Raw genomic sequence first — 20,934 nt, forward strand, 5'->3', positions numbered from 1 at the left:
GTAATGTAATTGGGAGAGCTGGCGCCACTTTTAAGCATTTTCCATGTCCCGAATTCCGAGACTCCTGTGTGACGCCGGGTCACTTTTTCGATACATAATCGATTGTTTGCGATACACGGGTACCCGGCCATCCGATGACAACAACAACAACAACAGAGGAGATAGGAATTACCACGTATTCCACACCGCCATTTTGGATCGAAAATGTATCGAAAAAGCGACCCGAACTCGGCGCACACCGGGCTCGGAATTCGTCGAGCAGAACATGGCGCCAGCTCTCCCATTTACATTACGACTCTATGTACTCTATGATTTCTGTTCACTGATTTTCACATTGAATCATGCAAGTAGTGTATGGAACTCAAGTGAAGTATTCATTTACGCTAATGTCTCCGTCACTTTCACAACACACTGTGCGAAATATGAAGAAAATAATTTTAAATCGAGATGCAGGATTCATATTTATTTCATGAGGATCGGTGCATACTCATACGCATTCGATATCCTGTGGGGATTTCCTGGCTTTATATCGTGATTAAGGCGGACAGGACAGGGAACGGAGGAGAAAGAGCAAACAGGTTATTTTCCCTTATGCATAGAGAGAGCATTTCCTATCACTTGGAAAAACACGTTCGTCATCGGTACCTGTGGAATTCCAGTCTTCTTCAATACTTTGGCGTTGAGTATTTGGATTACATCTTGCAATTAGGAATTAAAAGTTCTAGCTCATCCGTGTAAAACAATGGAAACCAACGGTTTTAAATGAATAAAATATCCCGATGTTTATGAAAATCGTGTTCTTGTTGATACGGTATCATCGATTGCATCAATCAAGTGTGATGGTCGCAATCGCATTGAAACGCGTGGATTATATTGACGAATACAGTATATGATCAGTCCATTTTAAGTTGTCACCGTTGATGGAGATATAGCGTCTTCCGGAAAAAACACATTCAGGGCTGGATTCACCTACTTGCCGCCCGTGGGCCGCCTGTATTTTGCCGCCTCCTTCTCATTCGTTTTGAAACATCAATAAAACCCATCAAGTGAACGTCCAGCGGGGAGGGGTGCATAAGACGCGTTTACTCGTGTTGGACACATTTTTTGCGAAGCCCTGTCATCATTATCAGCAAAAGTTCATGGAATTTTGCGAGAAAGTTAAGTTCCGCAAACCTTTATCTGTGTGAACAAGGCCTTCCATTCTTAGGAAATGAACGAAAAAATTATGAAAGAACAAACTGACCTCACCGTGTTTGGCGCAACCCGTGAAGCATTTCTACAGTCATGTTGGCGCTGTGTGTTTCACACCGAGACCGACCGCTTCTGAACGCACTGTGTTTGACGCAATGCGTGAAGTATTCATGCAGTCTTGTGGGCGCTATGCGCTTCACGCCGACCGCTGCTGACCGTACTGTGTTTGACGCAATGCGTGAAGTATTCATGCAGTCTTGTAGGCGCTATGCGTTTCATGCCGACCGCCGCGCCGCGCCGCTCCGTTCCAGGTTAAATTGTGTGTTTGGTTTCTCTCTTAACTCGACTAATTAAAGGTGTTGTCTCTTGTATCACCAAATGACGACAGCATTAGAAATTACTATACTTTTACTCTCAGGAAATGAAAGATTTTGCCGTCTTTTCTCGTTTGTAATTTATTTTCTGAATCCGATTTTTTTCTCTTTTTTTTGATACCTACATTAAGAAAATTGCAATATTTGCCGCCATGAGCCGCGGCCCATGTGGCCATCCCCTAAATCTGGCCCTCAGCACATTGATCAACATCATCCACCACGGACAGAGCTAAAGAGTCAATCTTGGACAAAAACAGGGATGCACCATGTTTCTAGCGAAATTTTCACGAGGAGATATTAGTTTAGATTTGCTAATTCCCTCCCTCCTCTGGTCAGAATACCACTACCTCCCTACCTTCATGCTCAACAGTATTTAAAGGCAATGTATTTAAAGTACTCAAAGTATTTAAAGGCAATGGTTGGCGTGTAGAGTGAGGCTATTAATGATTGCTCTCAAAAATTGAGCATCTACTTGCTTTTTGCTTCAAAAACTGCGCCAAACTTGGGAATAATTACAATTCTGTTTTGTTCGGAAAAAATTGTTTTAAAGGTCAAGAGCATCTTCTACTTGTTTCCCGTTACAAATGCTATGCTTTCATTTTACATAGAAAATTTATAGGCGGCGCGAATTTGATGTGTTTTGAAAAGTGCTCAACATTCAAGTTAAAGAACGTTCATACGGCAAAATTAAATAGAGTAACTATATGGGGATAGTGCGGACACGTAGAAATATGTAGCTCTTAGGGCCCAAAAGGGCAGACAACCTTAGAACACGAAAACATTAGACAAATGCCGCTTCAAATATTCATATTCCAATTCCAATATCAAACTAAAATGGCCAAGAATGTTCGTAAATGAGTGTTCCACGAAAATGAGCAAATGTATACAAAAACAAAGTAAAATACGTGCCTAACAAACGGAGGTTCGTAAAAACTGTAATAATATATCAATCTAGATAATCTGGGTTCATAGTTTGGCTGCTATGCCTTTTGGGCCCCAAGAGCTCCATGATCTAACCACAAAATTACCGACTTGTCCGTATTGTCCGTGCTCTCCCTATAACTCTACAATTGATGGGGCTTTTTTGGGTAAATAAATTACATGTCAAATGCAACATGTCAATTACACTCAAATCATATATTTCATTCGCCAATGATTTTCAGCTTCGTTGAATTTTTGTCGTTTCCTGGATACTTTTCGCACGGAATTAGGCAATTTCCAAAATGCGTACTTTCGTATTAATATAAGCATTCGCTTTAATTGGTTCTTATTTTATTTTTAATTAAATAGTTAAAGAAATTAGATTTAAAATTTTGGTGTGATTTCTAAATTTTCAAACACCTAACACCTTACACCATAACACCTAAAAATAAAATAATAAAAACAGGAAATCGGTTAAAACTAGAGTTAAGAAAAAAGTATATGGATCGTAAATTTCAAAAAGTCTCGTGATCAGCTATCAAAAGTTATTCGATCGATTTTCGTCTCCGAAAGTCGCAGTCCCCTTTCGATACTTGACGAGGAAAATGACGTCATTCAAAACCGCCCGTCACCCATCCCACGACGCGACGTGACTCGACGCGACGCGACGTCTGAGCGGGCGCGGGCGCGGGCGCGACGATGTATCCGATCCACGGAGGACTTGGTGCGGAACGCGCAAACTTTAACCCAGTGCCAAGTTGAGCAAAGCGGGTTGTGTAACCAGGACCTCAAGTTGCACACCAGCCGTATCCTTTGCCGGCAACTCCTTGCATAATGTATGACCTGAGATCGTACTCAGTCGACACCGTCGCGATCTCGGAGTTTTTCATCAGGGTCCTCCGCGAAAATAACCCCACCTTTCCTCCTTAAAAGCTTTCGGTGAGCCGGAAAATTTCGCAAAAATAATATGCTCGTCAACCTCCCTCGAATGCGGTGCTCTATTTACGGCGACCAAATTGTAAATTACGATAAGATGCATTCAGCTCGCTCATGAATAAGAGATCAGTGTCTTAAAAATGTGATAGGTTAGATCTTCTTTCGTCTGTTTCTCAACTCACGAGGACACCGCAATTTGATCCATTGAGAGGTGCGGAGAATACGATCGATAAAATTCTTGTTGCAGCATGGAATTTGCGATTTAATCAGCGGTTTACTAATGTGTGTTTTGCGGAAAACTCGATGGTGCCCGTTACATCGGCTAAGCTCCCTAAAACATCTCCAAGTCCATAAGAGTGGTATTTTCAGAATTATGGGAGAATCCAGGTCAAAAGCTCTGTGCAGAAATAGACTGAATACACGAGCAGGGTTGCTACTTTATGTAAGGCCTCCATGTGCTCGAATGGGAAAGATGTTTAGCCAACAGGCCATGGCAATCCATGCTCATCCATTCGGTCATCTATATACCTTGAGAATCATACAGGTATTTATTGGATTGGGCAAGGGGTGGAGGAGGAGATCAGAAGGTGCCAATTGCCCGATGATCTCTGGGAGGAAAGGGGGCAATGGCGATTGGGCGTCGCAGAGCGCGAGGCTGCGCTATGAAAGCGACTTATTGTTGGTGCATGTATTTATTGGATTGAACTCTATAATTGAGAATCGAACGCATATTACGCCATAAAATTTTTTAGTAAATTTTTTTTAAAATGCTGTTTGTGAATTTTCATGACGATTGTTGCCAAAACCGTGTCTCTCGCGAAAGTCTTACCGAAAATAATCGATAAAATCGCAAATTCCTTGCCCCTGCAGGAAAATCCCGAATTTATCTTGGTTTTTTTGGTATTTTTCTTCCGCTGATGATTAAATAAACACGCATATAACATTCAGATGAATCATTTTAGGAAAATCACCATCTTTGGTACACCGGATTCATATCACGCATCAGAGTTTATCTATACAGCCAGAGCAAATTTTCTCTTTGGCTCTCTCGCGATCATTTTTAACTCAACAACTTATGACAAATGACTATTCCTGAGAGTTCGAGCATACGCGAGAAGCAATAGACGATGAGGCAGCAGGAAAGTAATTAGTTTTAATAATCCAGTCGCCATGCCATATAAAAGCGGAGTCCATAGAGGTCTATGAAGGTGTGAATTGCGTCGTCACTTGGCTGATATTTCTACGCCCTTTTCATCCTTTCTTCCTCCCTTGAGTGTTAATTGTAGGACGCAGCAATGAGTTCTAATGTATTTTTTGATATGATTTATTGCCCCGACTCTATATTGACGGCGAAACTGCAAAAACGCTTATCTTAATCTTTGCGGGGTCTCAAGATCTTCCCCTATATTTTATTGTATAAAAGGAGGACAAACTGACACTATTGCTTACAATTTTTAACGAATTTTCTCCATGCAGAGTAGGGAAACTTGAATATTACTTCCTCGCTACCCTAGGGTAGAGGAAGTATTGTCATCCTCCAAGGGGAACAAAAAAAGCTAAAATTTCAACAATTCTAGACGTTTTAAGGTCCCAAAAGTCAAAATAAGCATACTTGAAACAACGTGTGTCCGTCCGTCCGTCCGTCCGGCGTCCCCCAAATCTGTATGTACAGCGATATCTCAGAATCTATCTGTTCGATTTCATTCAAAATTTGCACAGAACACCATATCTATGGTCTCCTTATGCACGTCAAACGATTTGGGGTACGCTAAAATTTTTAAGAAATGACGTTGGGTGCCTTTTTTTTCAATTAATAAACGAATTATTACATCAAGTACCTGCAGAGTTGCAAACCGTTTACGCTTTTTTGCAGTTTCACTGTCGAAACACTTTCTATGGTTTTGTGCACCGTTGCTTGCGGCTGAATGGGTTTGCGCCTCGCGAGGAATTGTCAAAGAGTGCATGGAGCGGAATCGACCGCGTGTATTACTAAAATCTGGTCGTATTTCTATCAAACGGACAATAGTACAAAGAATTGACCTCGTCTCTGAATGGCTCTAAATTCTACGTATTCATATCAAAAATTTCCTGTTGATATTCTCTAGGAATAAGGGGGAGGGGGGGAGTTTGAAACCACAAAATTAGGATTTAGATAATGAACCGTACATTGACCTTCTTGAAATTTGCACCCAAACAGCGTTTTCGTTTTCCCTTTAAACTTTTGAGCTGTGCATTTCTCACTTTTGAAGTTTGCGCTTTTGGAATTTTGCGTTTTTGAGGATCGTCTACCTCAATAGACCATTGAATTTTTACACATTGAGAAGAAAAAGTGAACTCCAGAGCTCATTTTTTCACATGATATTATCGGAGGCTGGTTTAGGCGAAATAATTAGAATTTCGATTTTTTTTTTTTTTTAATTTGACTTATCTCTTTCTTCTGTGCTATTATTTAGTTTTAAGCATATGGAAAATAAATACCTTTACAATATATCTATTGAAAGTAGTTAGGAGAGACAATGTTTCCTTGCTTACATGGGCACCACGCCACTGACAATGGGTGGTGAAATATATCTAGCTTTGTAAGTAGTGTAAGTCAGTTTACATGTTTACTTATCTGCATGGTCACAAAATTTTAATCGAGTTTACGTCGACTTTTTGAGGTAAATACGCATGTAAAGTAAAAGCTCACCTCTTGTTTCCGTATTTTTCTAGCGAGTTCGGAGGCACTACATTTGATGTACTCGCTTTTGATGGGAGGCAGCGGTTTCTGATGGACGAAAAACGCTCTCACGGCCAAGATCGGAGTGATCATAAACGATAAAACTTTCAGTATGAATCCATAGATATGCATGGCGAACTCCATCTTGACCAGCTGAAACCAAAATTGACGTAATTTGCATTAGTTTAGTATTAAATGGACGTATTTCTAGCATACAAGAAATAGTTGCTTCAGGCGCCGTGGCACGCTGCGGCGCGGCGGGCGGGCAGCCAGCGCGAAAAGCGCACCAGCGCCTACAAACCTAACAGGGATACTTCACGCATTGCGCCATGCGTGAAGTATCCCTGTTAGGTTTGTAGGCGCTGGTGCGCGCTTATCGCTGGCAGCACGCCGCTCCGCTCTGTGTTAGGCTCCAATATAATCTTGCGGAGTCAGCGTTTTTCAACTCATGATTTTGAAATGTTTGGACATCCTGTATGGATTATTCTCATTTTAATTGATGAAAAAAAATATGTATTAAAGGAAAATATAATGTGTGTTTTGTGAATATTATGGTGGTTCCGTATCGAACTTAATGATTTCCAAAGCACACGAATTTCTACAATTTCTTATAGCCTTTATAGCCGATGGCGATAAAGTGTAAAGCCCGCCGATAGGAACTATAGCCCGGCTGCATACTTTTTTATCGCTTCGTATAGCCCGGCTATATCTTAATTTGAGCGGATTTCCTTTTGATTTAAGCTTAAATCTGATTGAATCAAGAGTCCTTTTTCTTGTCAATGTTTTCAAGAGTCTGGACTCTAGATCCAATGTGTTTTTTTTTCCAGCGTGGCGAGGCGTGAATAGTCGTTTTATCGATATTTCCCTATTTGAAGCTATAGTAAAGAATCGATTTTTGAGGTGTTTCTAGCAGATACCCTGTTTATCGATCCCCTTCCATTGATTTAAATTGCAGATCGATCGATACATCGCAAAGCACGCCACGCCACTGACGTATTTTTAACGTAAACATCCATGTTTTGTGTGTGGAAAGCTCCATTACTCGGGAAAAAGAACGCATTGTGTCCTGAAATACGCTCATTTAACCAAACTTCCGAATGAGCACGCGGTTAATCGAGTTTGTGGTGTATTCATAACAGTCAGATCCTTAAAGATTTAATTTCAACGGCACCGCGTATGTAATACAGCGGGAAGCACATTCTACGCGCGATGCAAGTTGCAACGCTGAGTAAAAACGGCGTATCTACAAAGAATACCCATCCGGCAGACGCGCTTTCAGTTTCGTTAAACCGGGGAGAGTGAACGCGGTGCCGCACAGTGGATCGAGTCAATTAGCGAGGTCGGACATGAAATTTTTGACTAAGATTGCAACATTTTATGTTTATTTCGTCAGAATTTGAATTTGAAGGGGTGCTTCTGAAAGGAAATTGCACGAGGAAACCAATGGTACCACTTTCAGAACCTCACACTGAAAAAAAAATCTCGGTGTATTTACCAAGAATTCAGGGTTCTATTTGATCCCAGTTTTTTCTTGGTAAAATTACCATTTATGGAATTGGTAATTTTACCGAGAAATCTCGGTAAAATTACTGTACTTTGTCGGTAATTTTATTGGACCTTGGTAAAAACGCCAATATTTTTTATCGACTGTGGTAGAATTACCGAGATAAAATGGCAAAGTTACCGGGAATTGAATACCAATAAAAGTGGTATTCTTACCTGGAAAAAAACGGTAAAAATACCGGTTTTTAGGTAAGCTTACCAGTCTGTCTTGGTAAAATTACCAATAATTGGTAAAAAAAAGTGAGATGGTAAAGGTACCAACGGACCTTGGTAAAAACGCCGAGAATTTTTTTTCAGTGCAAATTTTTGAATAAACGGAGTTATAAGCGTTTAAAGTTTCCAAATTTTATCCGACCTCTCCCATTGACTCGTTCCACAGTGTGCCGGTGCATGGGACTTGATCTCGGCACCGGCAGGACGAGAGGCGCGTCCGTCTCGCCGCTTGCATAACGCTGCAAGCTGCATCCACTTGCAGTTGCAGTTGCACCACATTTCCTGGTTCTGGTGAACTTTTTGTCTCGTTCGGGCTCTGCTGCAGTGCTGCGCTCTCGTGCCGGAGTTGGGAGGATTGGCCCCCTTGGGATACCAGGGGGGGGGGGGGGGGGGGGGGGGCTGCGCCGACAGCGGCGGCGGTGGCGTTAGCGGTGTCCGGTGACTGGGTCACTGGGGCAAAACGGGCGCTGTGCCTTGCTGGTGAGGGGAATCCTTTCTCCTCGAAGGGAAATGAGCTGTGTACTCACGTTTCAATTAGGGAAGCTATTTCCATGCTTTAGGGGAGGGTCCTCTTCTCCGATATTGTAATCACTAAGACGAATTTTAAAATTTGCCGCCGAAAAATATTTATTCTCGAATCAGTAATGATGTTGTGTAAGTTAGGGTGCTTTTTTGCTTATCCCATTTATTTTATTCCAATCGCTACAAGAGATATTCAGCTTGGATCACGATGAAATGAACTTTTGGTCACAAATTCAAGGAATCACCATGTTTGAATAGATCACTTTTTTTTGTCAGTGCTGCGGCTTTTAACTTAACGCTTTTTACAAAAGATTTGATACCTCTTAGCAAGGAACGAGGCAGCTGTGATTCAACAATTTACTTCGATATGAAATTTTTTACGAGTGACACGATGATGCAAATGGTTTTGTCTGAAATTATCCTTATAGCTCGTCAAAAGCTCTCAAAATTGAGGCTGTTATAATCTGAAGCTATGGCATCGTTACAGCATCAATTTTTAGAGGTTTTCGTCGCTTGGAGGGTGGTTTTCGATGAAGCTGTGATCAACATCCTGCAAATTGAAAGTTTTTTTCTCTTTTTTGTAAGAAAAGAAAGCTCTCAAAATAGTGAATTTGTAACTGAAACCGCACATTTTTCAGAGAAAGATGACACTTGGTCCAAGCCACAATACTCGATTTTCATCAATGGGAAATATTAAGATTATTACTGTGAGATTAAATATGAAAAACAAAAACAAAAAATAAAATCGTTCGATGATCTTTGCGAATTCCGCACGAATCTACTCGAAAACGGAAAGTCCTTTGGCATTAACAAATTGCTACATTAACCACCGGCAAAGGTCGAATTCACAGAGGGAGACAGAAATAGTGCGTGAACTTCTGAGCCATTTGAAATGCGCATATATTTTGGGCCGATTATGAAAACTCATCGAATATTTAGTCGGGTCTGATGAGCCGATAACATATGACCTTACCGCGCTTAGTCGCTTTCGATCGTATTAACAGCATCCGGCTGGAAAAATCTACTCCGACCAATGAAAGAAAACCTTATCCCGGCAGTGCGACACCAAATTGTATTCGGCGCAAGTCACATAGCATTGCATCTCGATTTTATTCCGCTCGCATTTTGATTTGTTATTCAAAATAGTATAATCCGTCTCCTCTGGACTTGGTTGGCGACTGAATCGATATAAATATTTTTTAAATATATTCTCACAGAGCTACATTGAAAATGTTTAGAATGATAAATATGACCTGTACTTTTAAAGTAGGGAGTCGTTAAAAATTTCCTTAACTTTCAGGGAAACTAAAATGTGGTATATCTTAAAGAGAGACCAATTCAATACAGTGTGTTTATATTTTTGACAAACTTACAGACATTTCTGACGTGGTATTTTTCTTTTTGACGATAATTTTTAGCTCTCCGTTATGGAAACCTGTTAATTTCTTCGACTTTATCTAATGAGACGAGAGGTAGAATCTGGACTTTAGTATGGACGAATTTGTTCTCCAGTGACGATTTTGATTTTAAGAGCTTTAGGTATATGAGCTTAACAGCTGATTTCAGGGGAAACCAATGACGGCACCACAGTATCTCCCGCGAGGTCGAACATAGAATTGTGATGAAATCGAAAATCTCGGCACCTGAAAAAACTTCAGTCACACTGGAAAAAAAACTCCGGCCGTGGAAGTCGTACTTAAGGGCTATATGCATAGGCATACCGTCCGCGTGCCGGGCTTAGAAGCCGAAAGTTCCGGGCGTAGCACCCAGAGCAGTTGAAGCTACGGCTCTAGCAACCGGAACTTCCGGCCTCTGGGCCCGGAACGGACGGTATGTCTATGTGGCCCGTTACTTTTTTTCAGTGCATTAACGATATGCCGTTGGTAAACGAATTTGGATAGAAAATCTGGCGATGCAGGCGTAGGGGATATCTCATTACAACTACCATTGCGCGGTGATACTATTTACAGAGATGAGCTTTCTCTCCTCGTTAGTAATTATGGCATATTTTCGGAAACTTAATTCCCAGATAATATGGCTCTCGTGCAAACCCTCGCAACTGAACTAAAATTATTGAAAAAGTACCAACTTATAAATTTAAAAAAAAAAACCTTTGTTCTAGGTTTGTTTTGAACTGTATCAATTGTATAATTTCACCTTCCCATTCCTTGAGTTAAAAAACGCGAAACCTCTTTTTCTCAGTTTCAGTCTGATGTTGGCTTCTCTTAGACGAAATCGATCCAACTGCATTGCAGGCCTGCGCTGTTTTAGGAGTCCACTAATTTGAATTTTGACAGTACTGTTCTTCAATAGATTAAGCTTGATGGGACAAAATCGGACTCGACATCGAGACATCGTTAAACGACATCATGTGCCAAACTCATGCAAATGCAAAAACACAGACAGTTTAAATTATTTGAAAGTTAGACTTCAGAATCGCAAGAGTCCTTAGCTGAGGGAAATTTACCACTCATCATACAAGTTTAGCCCCACTGCCCCTCCCCAAAACAGGGGAGGAAAAATTACGCCAATATTTAAGACGGGGTCGAGTTAAATAAGTCGAACCATACGGGAAAATAAATATATAAAATGAGATAACCCTATACCACAGTTAAAAGGAATTGGTTTTCCATCCTTTCACGCGAGAAGCGATCGCAAATTGAAAAAAATGACCTTTTACAGCGATTCAAATTTCGAGGACGGAAATTGAGGAATATGAGAAAAGCGTTGTTAAAATTTGCCGGGTGTCCTTGTCAGCTTTAGAATTAGTGAATGCTAAAAGTCTGTGCAAAAATACGAGGAGTACTTACAATGTTCTTTAGAGTAAGTATTAAAAAATGATTAATTACTATCGAAAACTGGAAGTCGATGTTTACCCCGAACTGGGATTTTCGCTGTACAGAAGAATTTGCGTTTACTTCGAACGGTAAATTTTGCCGACTTCGTACTTTATATTTTTTTGCGTTGAAGAACTCCGCACCGGAGAGAGTATTGTTAAAACATTAGAAACACCACACTGAGAAAAAAAAAGTATGGTTTGAGCGATAGTGATATGAGTATGGTTGACTCAATGGTAGCGAAAACCGTAACTCGAATTACATTCACCAAAAGTATGGTAAATCCTACCATATGAGGAAAAACACTATGAAATGGCCCGAACTGTATGTAGCAAGGTGGAAAAATGGTCCACGCCATTTCGTGGGGAAAACAAAACCAAAAAAATCCAAAAATTTCAATTAGAGAGAAAAAAAAATGTTGAGTAAAAATTGAGAGTAAAAATGTTGAGCTCTAATGAGTACCTAGTACAGACTGAGAGGTTAGAGCTCAACATTTTTACTCTAATTGAAATGTTTGGAATATTTTGGCTTTGTTTTTCTGCGAAATGGTGCGGGCCCAGCACCATTTCACCACCTCGCTTTACCAGATGTTAGGATACATTTTCCCTACAATATCACTATGTCAAAAATCAAGTACACTAAAATGATATCATTTACCATTCTTCTGACAAATTTTTCTCGGTGCACCCGGTAATTGTTTTATTTAAAAAATGCGCGGTTTTTTGTTTTAAATGAGTGTTTGACCTACCTGTTCCTGCTCTTCGAAAACAAACTATATTCTAGCACGAGTGATCAATCAAATGAAACCATTTACACTGATGGGAAACAAATAACACGAGTATTACAGAAAAAACGAACCTGGTGCGAACGCCTCCCGAAGTCTAAAACACGTGTGAAAGCACTAAAATCGCGCCGACGGCATGCTTCTCGGTCAGCGACACCGCACGGACTGAAAAAAGCAGGACGCTCTGCCGCCCGCCCGGTGGAGGCGAACCGTGAAGCGCCGCGCCGCCGCGACGCGCGCCGCACAGTGGAGCGAGCATTTGTCTAATAAGAAAGGTTCGACTAGAGTCCCTTTAAATCTAGTAAATCCCTCAGTATCCCTTTAATAAAGACAATTTGAATCCCTTTCTGATTGGTTCCCGTCAGGCCTTCTCAGTGTCACAAACGGGAATAAAGATTATACATTTGCACCAATTGCAAAGATTATACTGGAATTGACTGGGAAATTGGGGGCACGGCAAGAAGCAAATGGAATGAGAGAGGGAACGGAGATAGGAATTCGGGGAATGGGTTGATCAAATATTATAAAAGAACGTCCGATTTGTGTAAGCTTTATTTTCCCGTCTGTGACATCCATTAGCCTCGTTGTCTCAACTCTCTCTATAAAGGTACTCTATCCCAATGTAAACAAACCCCAGCCCCTCCGCTCCTAGTCTGGTCCAATGTAAACAAACAAGATGGCGACAAAGTTCTACAAAGTTCTAGACGTGATTTTGGATGTGATAGAATTTTTTTACGATCAACTTTAGATTTGAGTTGGGATCGTACCCCGATGGACATTAGCCGAAAATTAACCTTTGAGTGTGATAATCGTTCATTTCTTAGCCGATAATACGTGTTCCTGTGGGTCGGGTTTGTTCACATTGGGCCAACTTCGGAGCTCCATGGTAGCCTGAAACTGATGAACCAATCAGAGAGCGGCACAGAGATGGCAATACTCTCTCATACACAGGTACTCTAGAGAAGACACGTGACCGCCGGTACTTCCGCGCTTTTTTCAGCCAATCATACACCCGACGACCACTCTCTCATTCCTTGTGGAAAATAAAACATTTTTTTCTCCGACCAGTGGCGTGGCGTGCTTTGCGGTGTATCGATTGATCTGCCATTTAATCCCACGGAGAGGGATCTAAAAACAGGGTGTTCGCAACGAACACCTTAATTGAATCGGTTTCTGTTAAACGGGCGTAAGTCCACAAATCCAAATTTTTCAGGAGAGGCAAAAAACTGATTTTCTCGTTATGCAGGACACCACTAAATTTCAAAAAAGGGTTCAAAGGTTGTATAAACACCCGTTTAAAAGTTCTGAAATGTTTTTTTGGCTCAGAAAAATTTTAGTACCCTTTTAGGCTAATTTTAAGTTTTGGACTTACGCCCTTATACCAGAAAACGAAGGATGACTGAGACAGTTTCAAGCCAAAAAACTAATATTAAAGTAAGTTTGAAAAATGTAGCACATGGTTTTTTTCTTTTATATAGCATAGGGAGTTATTATATGTTTTTAAATTTATTTAAAGGCCTAAATTTTCTAGAATTACTCCTATTTTTCCAAAATTAATGAAGGTGACATGGGATATTTTCATTTAAAAAAGTGTTGAAACCAAGTTTTCAAATTTCAATCATGTATTTTTGTGATCAATGCACAATAAGAAGTTATATCACCTAACAGCTAGGTCAAGATGCAAATTCAATACAAATGTTCTTCATTTATTATGAAAAAAGTTACAGAAACTTTAGAAATGCGCGAGTTTGAGAACTCGCCCCCCCTATTCCACAGGCTTCTATACATAGGACTTCCGCCATCTTTTCAGAAAATGTGTATGTACCCTAAAGGAGGCTGAAAATGCAAAAAAAACGATTTTGAAATTTTTGGACTTACGCCCGTATAACAGAAACCGATTCAATTATCGATTCTTTACCATAGCTTCGAATGGGAAAATAACGATAATTGGACTGCATTTTGCAATTTGGACCTATAAATTCTGGCTCATCTGAAAAAAACACTTATGAGCATAGGGAAACTAATGGCACATACGTTGTTTTTAAACCGGGCCGGAATTTATAGTTCCAAATTGCAAAATGTAGTCCAATTGATCATTGATGCGCGCCACTGTATCCGACCCCTCCGGATGGCTCGATCCACTGTGCGCCGGGCCGCTCGCCTCGGGTGGGGAGAGCCGTCACGAGCAGCTTGGTTAAGTCGAACTAGGATAGCCGAATCACCGAATTTCGGTAGGGCTCCGGTTGATGTGGACGACATTGACATTGGTTTGAAGCCGTCAAGGGAATAGCTGAGAGGACGTGACCCCACGTTCCCGAATTTACACGTCAACTTTAAAAACGCAGCCGTCCGTTACATCACGAAAATTTGATGTTTCAATCTACACTGGAAAAAAAACACATTGGATCTAGAGTCCAGACTCTTAAAAACATTGACAAGAAAAAATGCTCTTGAACACGAAAATCGCTTGAATTAAGAGACTTGGTTCTTGATTTAAGCTAGATTCCGATTGAATCAAGAGTACTTTTTCTTGTCGATGTTTCTAAGAGTCTGGACTCTAGATCCAATGTGTTGTTTTTTCCAGTGTATGCCGGAAAAATACTTACCAGGTTACAATACCAGGAATGAGCACTTTCAATATGACTCTTATGTACGGGGCGGGCAAATATTCCATCAGATACAAATATACGTCGCTGGCAATCAGTCAAATCGGGCATTTTATCAAACGCGTAGGCAGATTGTCAAAGTTGGATAGCTCACGAAATTTTGTAAATTTATATGACGAGGAGCTCACGAGTTTGGTCCGATTGATTGCTATTTTTGGGTTTACGACGGATATTTAAGAATCGCGCAAGATCTATTTCCGTTCTCTGATTCAAAATGGAGGTCAATACTGACCCAAAAAATAAGTGTTCAGGTGAATACAGAGGACGAGGTAGGGTATAGTTCACCGTTTGGGAATTTTCCATTCATCAATTAAAACTTGGTCAAACCTACATATAGGAATTTTAAGTTTTCTAACACTGCATGATATGAATTCAATACTTAACGGATCTGATGGTCAATCTTTCCTGCTGCAATCCCACAAGACTCGATAACATTAAAAGAAGGTGCTAATTTTGTAATTAATTTACGCAACATGGATTCGTCCCCCCCCCCCTTACCCTCCTCCAAACAAAACTGGTGTATTTGGTATTTGTATTGGTGCACTCATTTGTATTAAACTTTTTGCTTTGCTTAACCAAAGCTCGGTACAATTTGACAAACAAGTTGGTCCGATTCGGTGGTTTTGATGAAAACGACTGGATGCAACTATATTCCTACTCAGAAAATGTGCGTGTTGCATACAGAATGCAACGAAGGCGTTTCGTATTTACTGCTCTAAATTATCCTGCCGTAATGATAGACGGTATCGAGAGTCTTCACTTATTTCTTAGAGATTGCAAGACCATTGCACGCTTAATCGATACTTTGAAGCTTCTTCATAGAGGATGAGTGAGAGATAGTGTCTGCGCATTACGCAAGACAGCACTAGAAAGATACTTAGGATTTTGTATCAAGACTTCGTTTTACCAAACAGAGTATTATGTATTGTAATAATCAGAGTTGGGTTATTTTCAGACTAAATTCTGCGTATTTTCATTTGCAAATGGACAATCCCCAATATCATTAAGAATAGATAAACGACCAAGGCACGATTATTTAAGCTTTCAAAAAATTGTCATTGAGCAGAGGTTTGTGAAGGGGGTCAAGTAATGCGCTTGAGGCCTAATTCTGCTCAGAATAATCGATTTACTTGTCGTTGTCTTTGCACGAGTAGTGTCTGGTTAACTAATATCCATTTATTAACACACACTTTTCCTGAGTACTAATTTTTTGGTGAATTTGAGACATCTCAAGGGAGGAAAACTGCGCTTTGAAACTATTAAATAGAGTTGCCGGTTTCAAATGTATTTTCCTTCAAGCTAAACATGGGAACAATCTGACTAAAAATTACCAATTTCTTTTTCATCCGACAACTCATAGCTTAACGCGTGTAAAAACCACCATGGTCATAAGTAGTTGTCGAACCATCCATTGAAGAATGGTGCCGTTTTTCCTTGTTTGAATTCTTCAAACCAAACGTAGGTATTAAGTATATTGCTAAATAGAGATTTGTCTCTTACTCATGATACAGGAGTGATCAGGTTTATCCCTAACCAATGTTGTCTCCTTGGTGTAGAAATAAATTGTAATTTTTCCTACCAAAGTTCTCGGACCCTGGTATATATACATCATCAAAATGAGGAGCTGATGAAAATATGTACATCTTGAGGGTGCGTGAGATTTATCGATCAGACATTATTTCTGGTTTATTGGATGTCGAGAAATATTTTCATGAAAAATCGGCAACATCTGATTCTGATGAAATCATCCACTCTGACTTCAAGTTTAACATTAGGACGGTTCCAATAGGATTTAAAATGACTCTCTCTGATTCAGTGCTTTAAATATATCAGAAGCAGCTAGTTGTCAGCGCGACGGTAGTGGTAACGAACCTGCGAGAATTAAATTCTGATTGGGAATCATTGTCAAGTAAGCATCTTTTGATAACGTATGTGATAATATTTGTGACTTTATTGCATGCGAGTATGATATTTTTTTTTTCTTCTTTTTCTACAAAACCTCATGGGAATAAAAATCTTCTTCATGTTAGCATGATTTACCCGAAATAGTGATTACTGTACCGTACAATGCGAACAAATGAAGAATTTGCATGCAAATTTTTTATTACTTCATCTGAAAGTGCTTAAAGAGCTGATTTCACATAGTATTTTCTATAATTTTTTTTCTGATATGGGAAATAGTATAAAAATAGATTTAAAAGTGAAAAAATGCACCGCCTAGTGACGTCATCTGGCGGCATTTCCCATTTAAACAGGTGTATTTTAGCAGATTAGATCATTTTGTCATATCCTCTCCAATAATTGTTCAATGCATGAACCAATGGTATCCCCGTGTTCAGTTCTCTCAGTAGTTTCCACTTAAACACGAAATTCATCAAATTTCAGACACCTGCAAATTCTCTATTGTAAGGGTTTGTTTTCAGCAATTGTGCATTCTAAATTATTCAACCACATACCAGTAAAATGATTGTAAACGCTCTGTCTAAAAATGAGATCAATTCCTGAAAAATCTTGTCTCGGTCCAAAGAAAAAATGCACATGAAATTCGAAAATAGGGTATGACCAAGCACACATTTGAAAATCTTAAGTTTTTCATATTTTTTTTCTTCTTGTCGTTCAAGAGAACTAATTTCATTCTAAGCTATTTACTGCGCGATCATGATGGTTGAGTTTGACCCGCAATGCATGGCTCAGTGAGAGTTCTTTCTTTGCCCATGCATTTTGCTAATACAGGGTGTACCAAAAGTCCGTCCCACCCCTGCTAACTTTTGAACGAATTGAGCTAGGGTAATGAAACTTTGGAAATGTTCCTATCTCAAAGGGGACCATCTTTTGGGGGGTCAAAATTTTGGTCCCCCTCAGGGGGGGCGCGGGGGGCCCCCAACTTTTTTTTTCAAAAGGCAACCCCTATCTTGTGATACATCATTCGAAAGAACATAAAAAACTAAGAATTTTGGCGCAAACTGTAGATCAATATCTTAATTTTTGACCGAGTTATGATAGGTCAAAGGTAAAATTTGACGTATTTTCAACAAATCATAACTCCGGTTCAAATTATCGTACCTAAAGAAAAAAATAAAACGGGAAAATTTACCAAATAGTGTTCGCTTTTAAGTAAAAATTGCAGAACTCACTTCGCATTAATTTTAAGGGGGGGTTCGGACCCCCAAATACGTCGATTCAGAGGTCATTTAATTTTCCCGCGAAAATTAGCAATTTCCCCTAGATTTACGTCCACATTATCTCATTAGGGTCAAAATTAGTTCAACATTACGTTGGCAAGTCCCCAAATTTCGGGAAAAGTTAAAAAAAAACGAAATTTAAACGGTCAAATTTAATCACCTTAAATTTCGTTTTTTTTTAACTTTTCCCGAAATTTGGGGACTTGCCAACGTAATGTTGAACTAATTTTGACCCTAATGAGATAATGTGGAGGCAAATATAGGGAAAATTGCCTTTTTTCGGGGGAAAATGGAATGACCTTTGAATCGACGTATTTGGGGGTCCGAACCCCCCCTTAAAATTACAGCGAAGTGATTTCTGCAATTTTTACTTAAAAGCGGACACAATTTGGTAAATTTTCTCGTTTTATTTTTTTCTTTACGATAATTTGAACCGGAGTTATGATTTTTTGAAAATAGGTCAAATTTGACCTTTGACCTATCATAACTCGGTCAAAAATTAAGATATTGATCTGCGGTTTGCGCCAAAATTCTTAGTTTTTTATGTTCTTTCGAATGATGTATCACAAGATAGGGGTTGCCTTTTGAAAAAAAAAAGTTGGGGGCCCCCCGCGCCCCCCCTGAGGGGGGACCAAAATTTTGACCCCCTCGAAAGATGGTCCCCTTTGAGATAGGAACATTCCCAAAGTTTCATTACCCTAGCTCAATTCGTTCAAAAGTTAGCAGGGGTGGGACGGACTTTGGTACACCCTGTATAAATTTATTGTGAAACTTCGTACTTAAGTTACTCTTTTATCATTCGGAGAAACATATGGGAACAAAACGGTGTGAATCATACCCTATGTTGTGATCCATCCGACGTGTCAGGTGTTGCAAGAGGTATGGTCTTAAATTGAAGGCGATTTATGGACGTGCGGAGGGATCCAACGATCAATTGGCCGTATTTCTATCGAACGGAACTATGTGCATCAAGGACATGAGCCCTGAGACCCATAAGAATATCTGCATAACAGGGCTCAACGTCCATAATGCACATAGTTCCGTTTGATAGAAATGCGTCCAATAATTATTGAAAGAGAGCTACAATAGTCCCGTGTTCCATATACCTAACTTCAATTCGCCCTCGCCACTCATACCCAGTGTAAAGATAAATTTATTTAGTTTTAAATAAAACTAGGGGGCTACAGGCTACACCCCTTAACCGCCCCGCGATCCAACCTCCCGAAGCGTTTCACGCCTCGTAGGTGTTATGCTATACTCTATGATTTTACATTATAGAGTAAAATAGGTGTCAACGGACAAGTTTGGTATTAAATAGATTTTTTCGAGGTCTCTCAGGGCGAACCTGACTGCCAGTTCCTAAGAAAAACTGCCCTTAGACACGGTTAATTTGCAAAATAGTATCAGAAACTACACAAATTGCGCGTCAAAGAGTAGATTTCAGATTTTTCCGATGTGCCCAAAGTGATTTCGGCGCAATTTTAACCATGGATAATACATTCTATTGGCTGTATCTCGTATGTGCAATAAACCCATTAAAGGAAATCTAATAAAGCAAATTAAGTATTCTATTTACACTCGACGCGATGTGAGTAGAACTAGGGGTCGATAACGTACCAAGCTTTCCAATCAATTGCTAGATCGGTGTTGAGTGCTGTCCAAGAAAAGTGATGCCTTTTTTCTCTTTTTAAATTGAGTATGAGATCCAAGATCAAATATTTGATCCAAAGATGAAATTTAATCGTTTTATGGATGAAATTCCGTACGATTTTGCGAAATGGGCAGAGGGCAAAATCATCGTGGATTTATACCGTTTTTTTTTTAGCGGCTTCCCAAGTTTTTGCAGGCTTTCCGGGGTTCCACGCGATCTGTAGGATGATCGACCCCTGAGTAGAACTCTTACTACTTTACACCTCAGGGAAAACTACAAACGTTTTAATTGTAGCTGTTTCAGAGCGATGAAATACTTCAACCTCCTGTGCGTCTTGTTTTTGATGGGGATCTTCCTGGGGAGCGTCTCCGTTGAGGCGAAAGCTGGTCGTTGCCCGAGCGTTCCACCAGAGACATTTGGGTCTTGTGCTCAACGATGCTCAGGAGACAACTCTTGTCCAGGCCGACAGAAGTGCTGCAGCAACGGATGCGGAAAACAATGCAAGAACCCCTATTAACTTCCCAAGATTGGTTTGCAAGATGATCAGATACACTCAAAGATTGTGGTCAACGATGCTCAGGAGACAACTCTTGCCCAGGCCGACAGAAGTGCTGCAGCAACGGATGCGGAAAAGCATGCGTGAACCCCTACTAACTTCCCAAGATTGGTTTGCAAGAAGATCAGATACACTCAAAGATACATCTTGAGCAATAAAATGCATTTGCGTTAATATTAACTCGTTGATTCTTTTCCCTTCTATGAGCGTGTTTTTATTGAGTCTGAGATGGATGGATCTTTTCAAATATTTTAGAGGTAAAAAGATATAAATCATTTGAAATAAGGCACATTCTTGTTTTTCGCTTGGTCTGTCTCATTTGGGCGTATTTCTATCAAACGGAACTAAGCGCCAATTTGAGTTCCTTTTGAGGAATTTTGAATCCCGGATAGCGCGTTCTGTCAAACGGACCTAGGCGCCATGGAAAAGCATTGCGAGTATAGGACGGAATAAGCCGGACGCCCGAGTCCGCCGTCAATCCAAGCCCCCCTCTACCTTCCTCACCCTATGGCGCCTAGGTCCGTTTGATAGAAATACGTCCATTTGAGGTTTTTAATATCAAAGAATTGGCTTCTTCAAACACGATGGTTAACGTGGCTCCGTGTAACGCACGGAAAGTTGCATCATACAAGCCGACCGTGTCTTCCAACAGTGAACAGTGTAGGGAGACAACTGACTCAAAAGGTTGAAAGCCTGCGATGGCGGGTGGGTACATATCTACATGATACAGTAAGATGAGATGATACTTCATTATGTATTTTTACACGAAAAAAATCAAAGGCATCATTCCTTTTAATTCATCACTTCGGGTTTTCATTG

The 20,934-nt window shown here is 40.2% G+C and overlaps 1 protein-coding gene and 1 long non-coding RNA gene across 3 annotated transcripts in view; one reads left to right on the forward strand and one right to left on the reverse strand.

Annotated features, from left to right (window-relative positions):
* The window catches only part of LOC109044516 (fatty-acid amide hydrolase 2), a 31,483-nt gene extending 19,215 nt beyond the window's left edge, over nt 1-12,268 (reverse strand). Inside the window, exons 1-2 of one of the 2 annotated variants that reach the window (XM_072299586.1) lie at nt 12,135-12,268; nt 6,112-6,294 (exon numbers count right to left, since the gene is read on the reverse strand). In XM_072299586.1, the coding sequence (XP_072155687.1) occupies nt 6,112-6,285 (174 nt within the window). In that variant the 5' untranslated portion in view covers nt 6,286-6,294; nt 12,135-12,268. Of the gene's footprint in view, nt 1-6,111; nt 6,295-12,024 lie in introns of both variants that reach the window. The other variant, XM_072299585.1, reaches the window with a different exon arrangement.
* Nucleotides 12,269-16,578: 4,310 nt separating this feature from the next.
* On the forward strand, nt 16,579-20,291 carry LOC109044519 (uncharacterized). Its single transcript, XR_002010298.2, has 2 exons — nt 16,579-16,635; nt 19,863-20,291. It is a non-coding gene; the product is annotated as an uncharacterized lncRNA (long non-coding RNA).
* Nucleotides 20,292-20,934: the final 643 nt, after the last annotated feature.

The sequence above is a fragment of the Bemisia tabaci genome, chromosome 4 (genome assembly GCF_918797505.1).
Source record: "Bemisia tabaci chromosome 4, PGI_BMITA_v3".
Lineage (NCBI taxonomy): Eukaryota > Metazoa > Arthropoda > Insecta > Hemiptera > Aleyrodidae > Bemisia > Bemisia tabaci.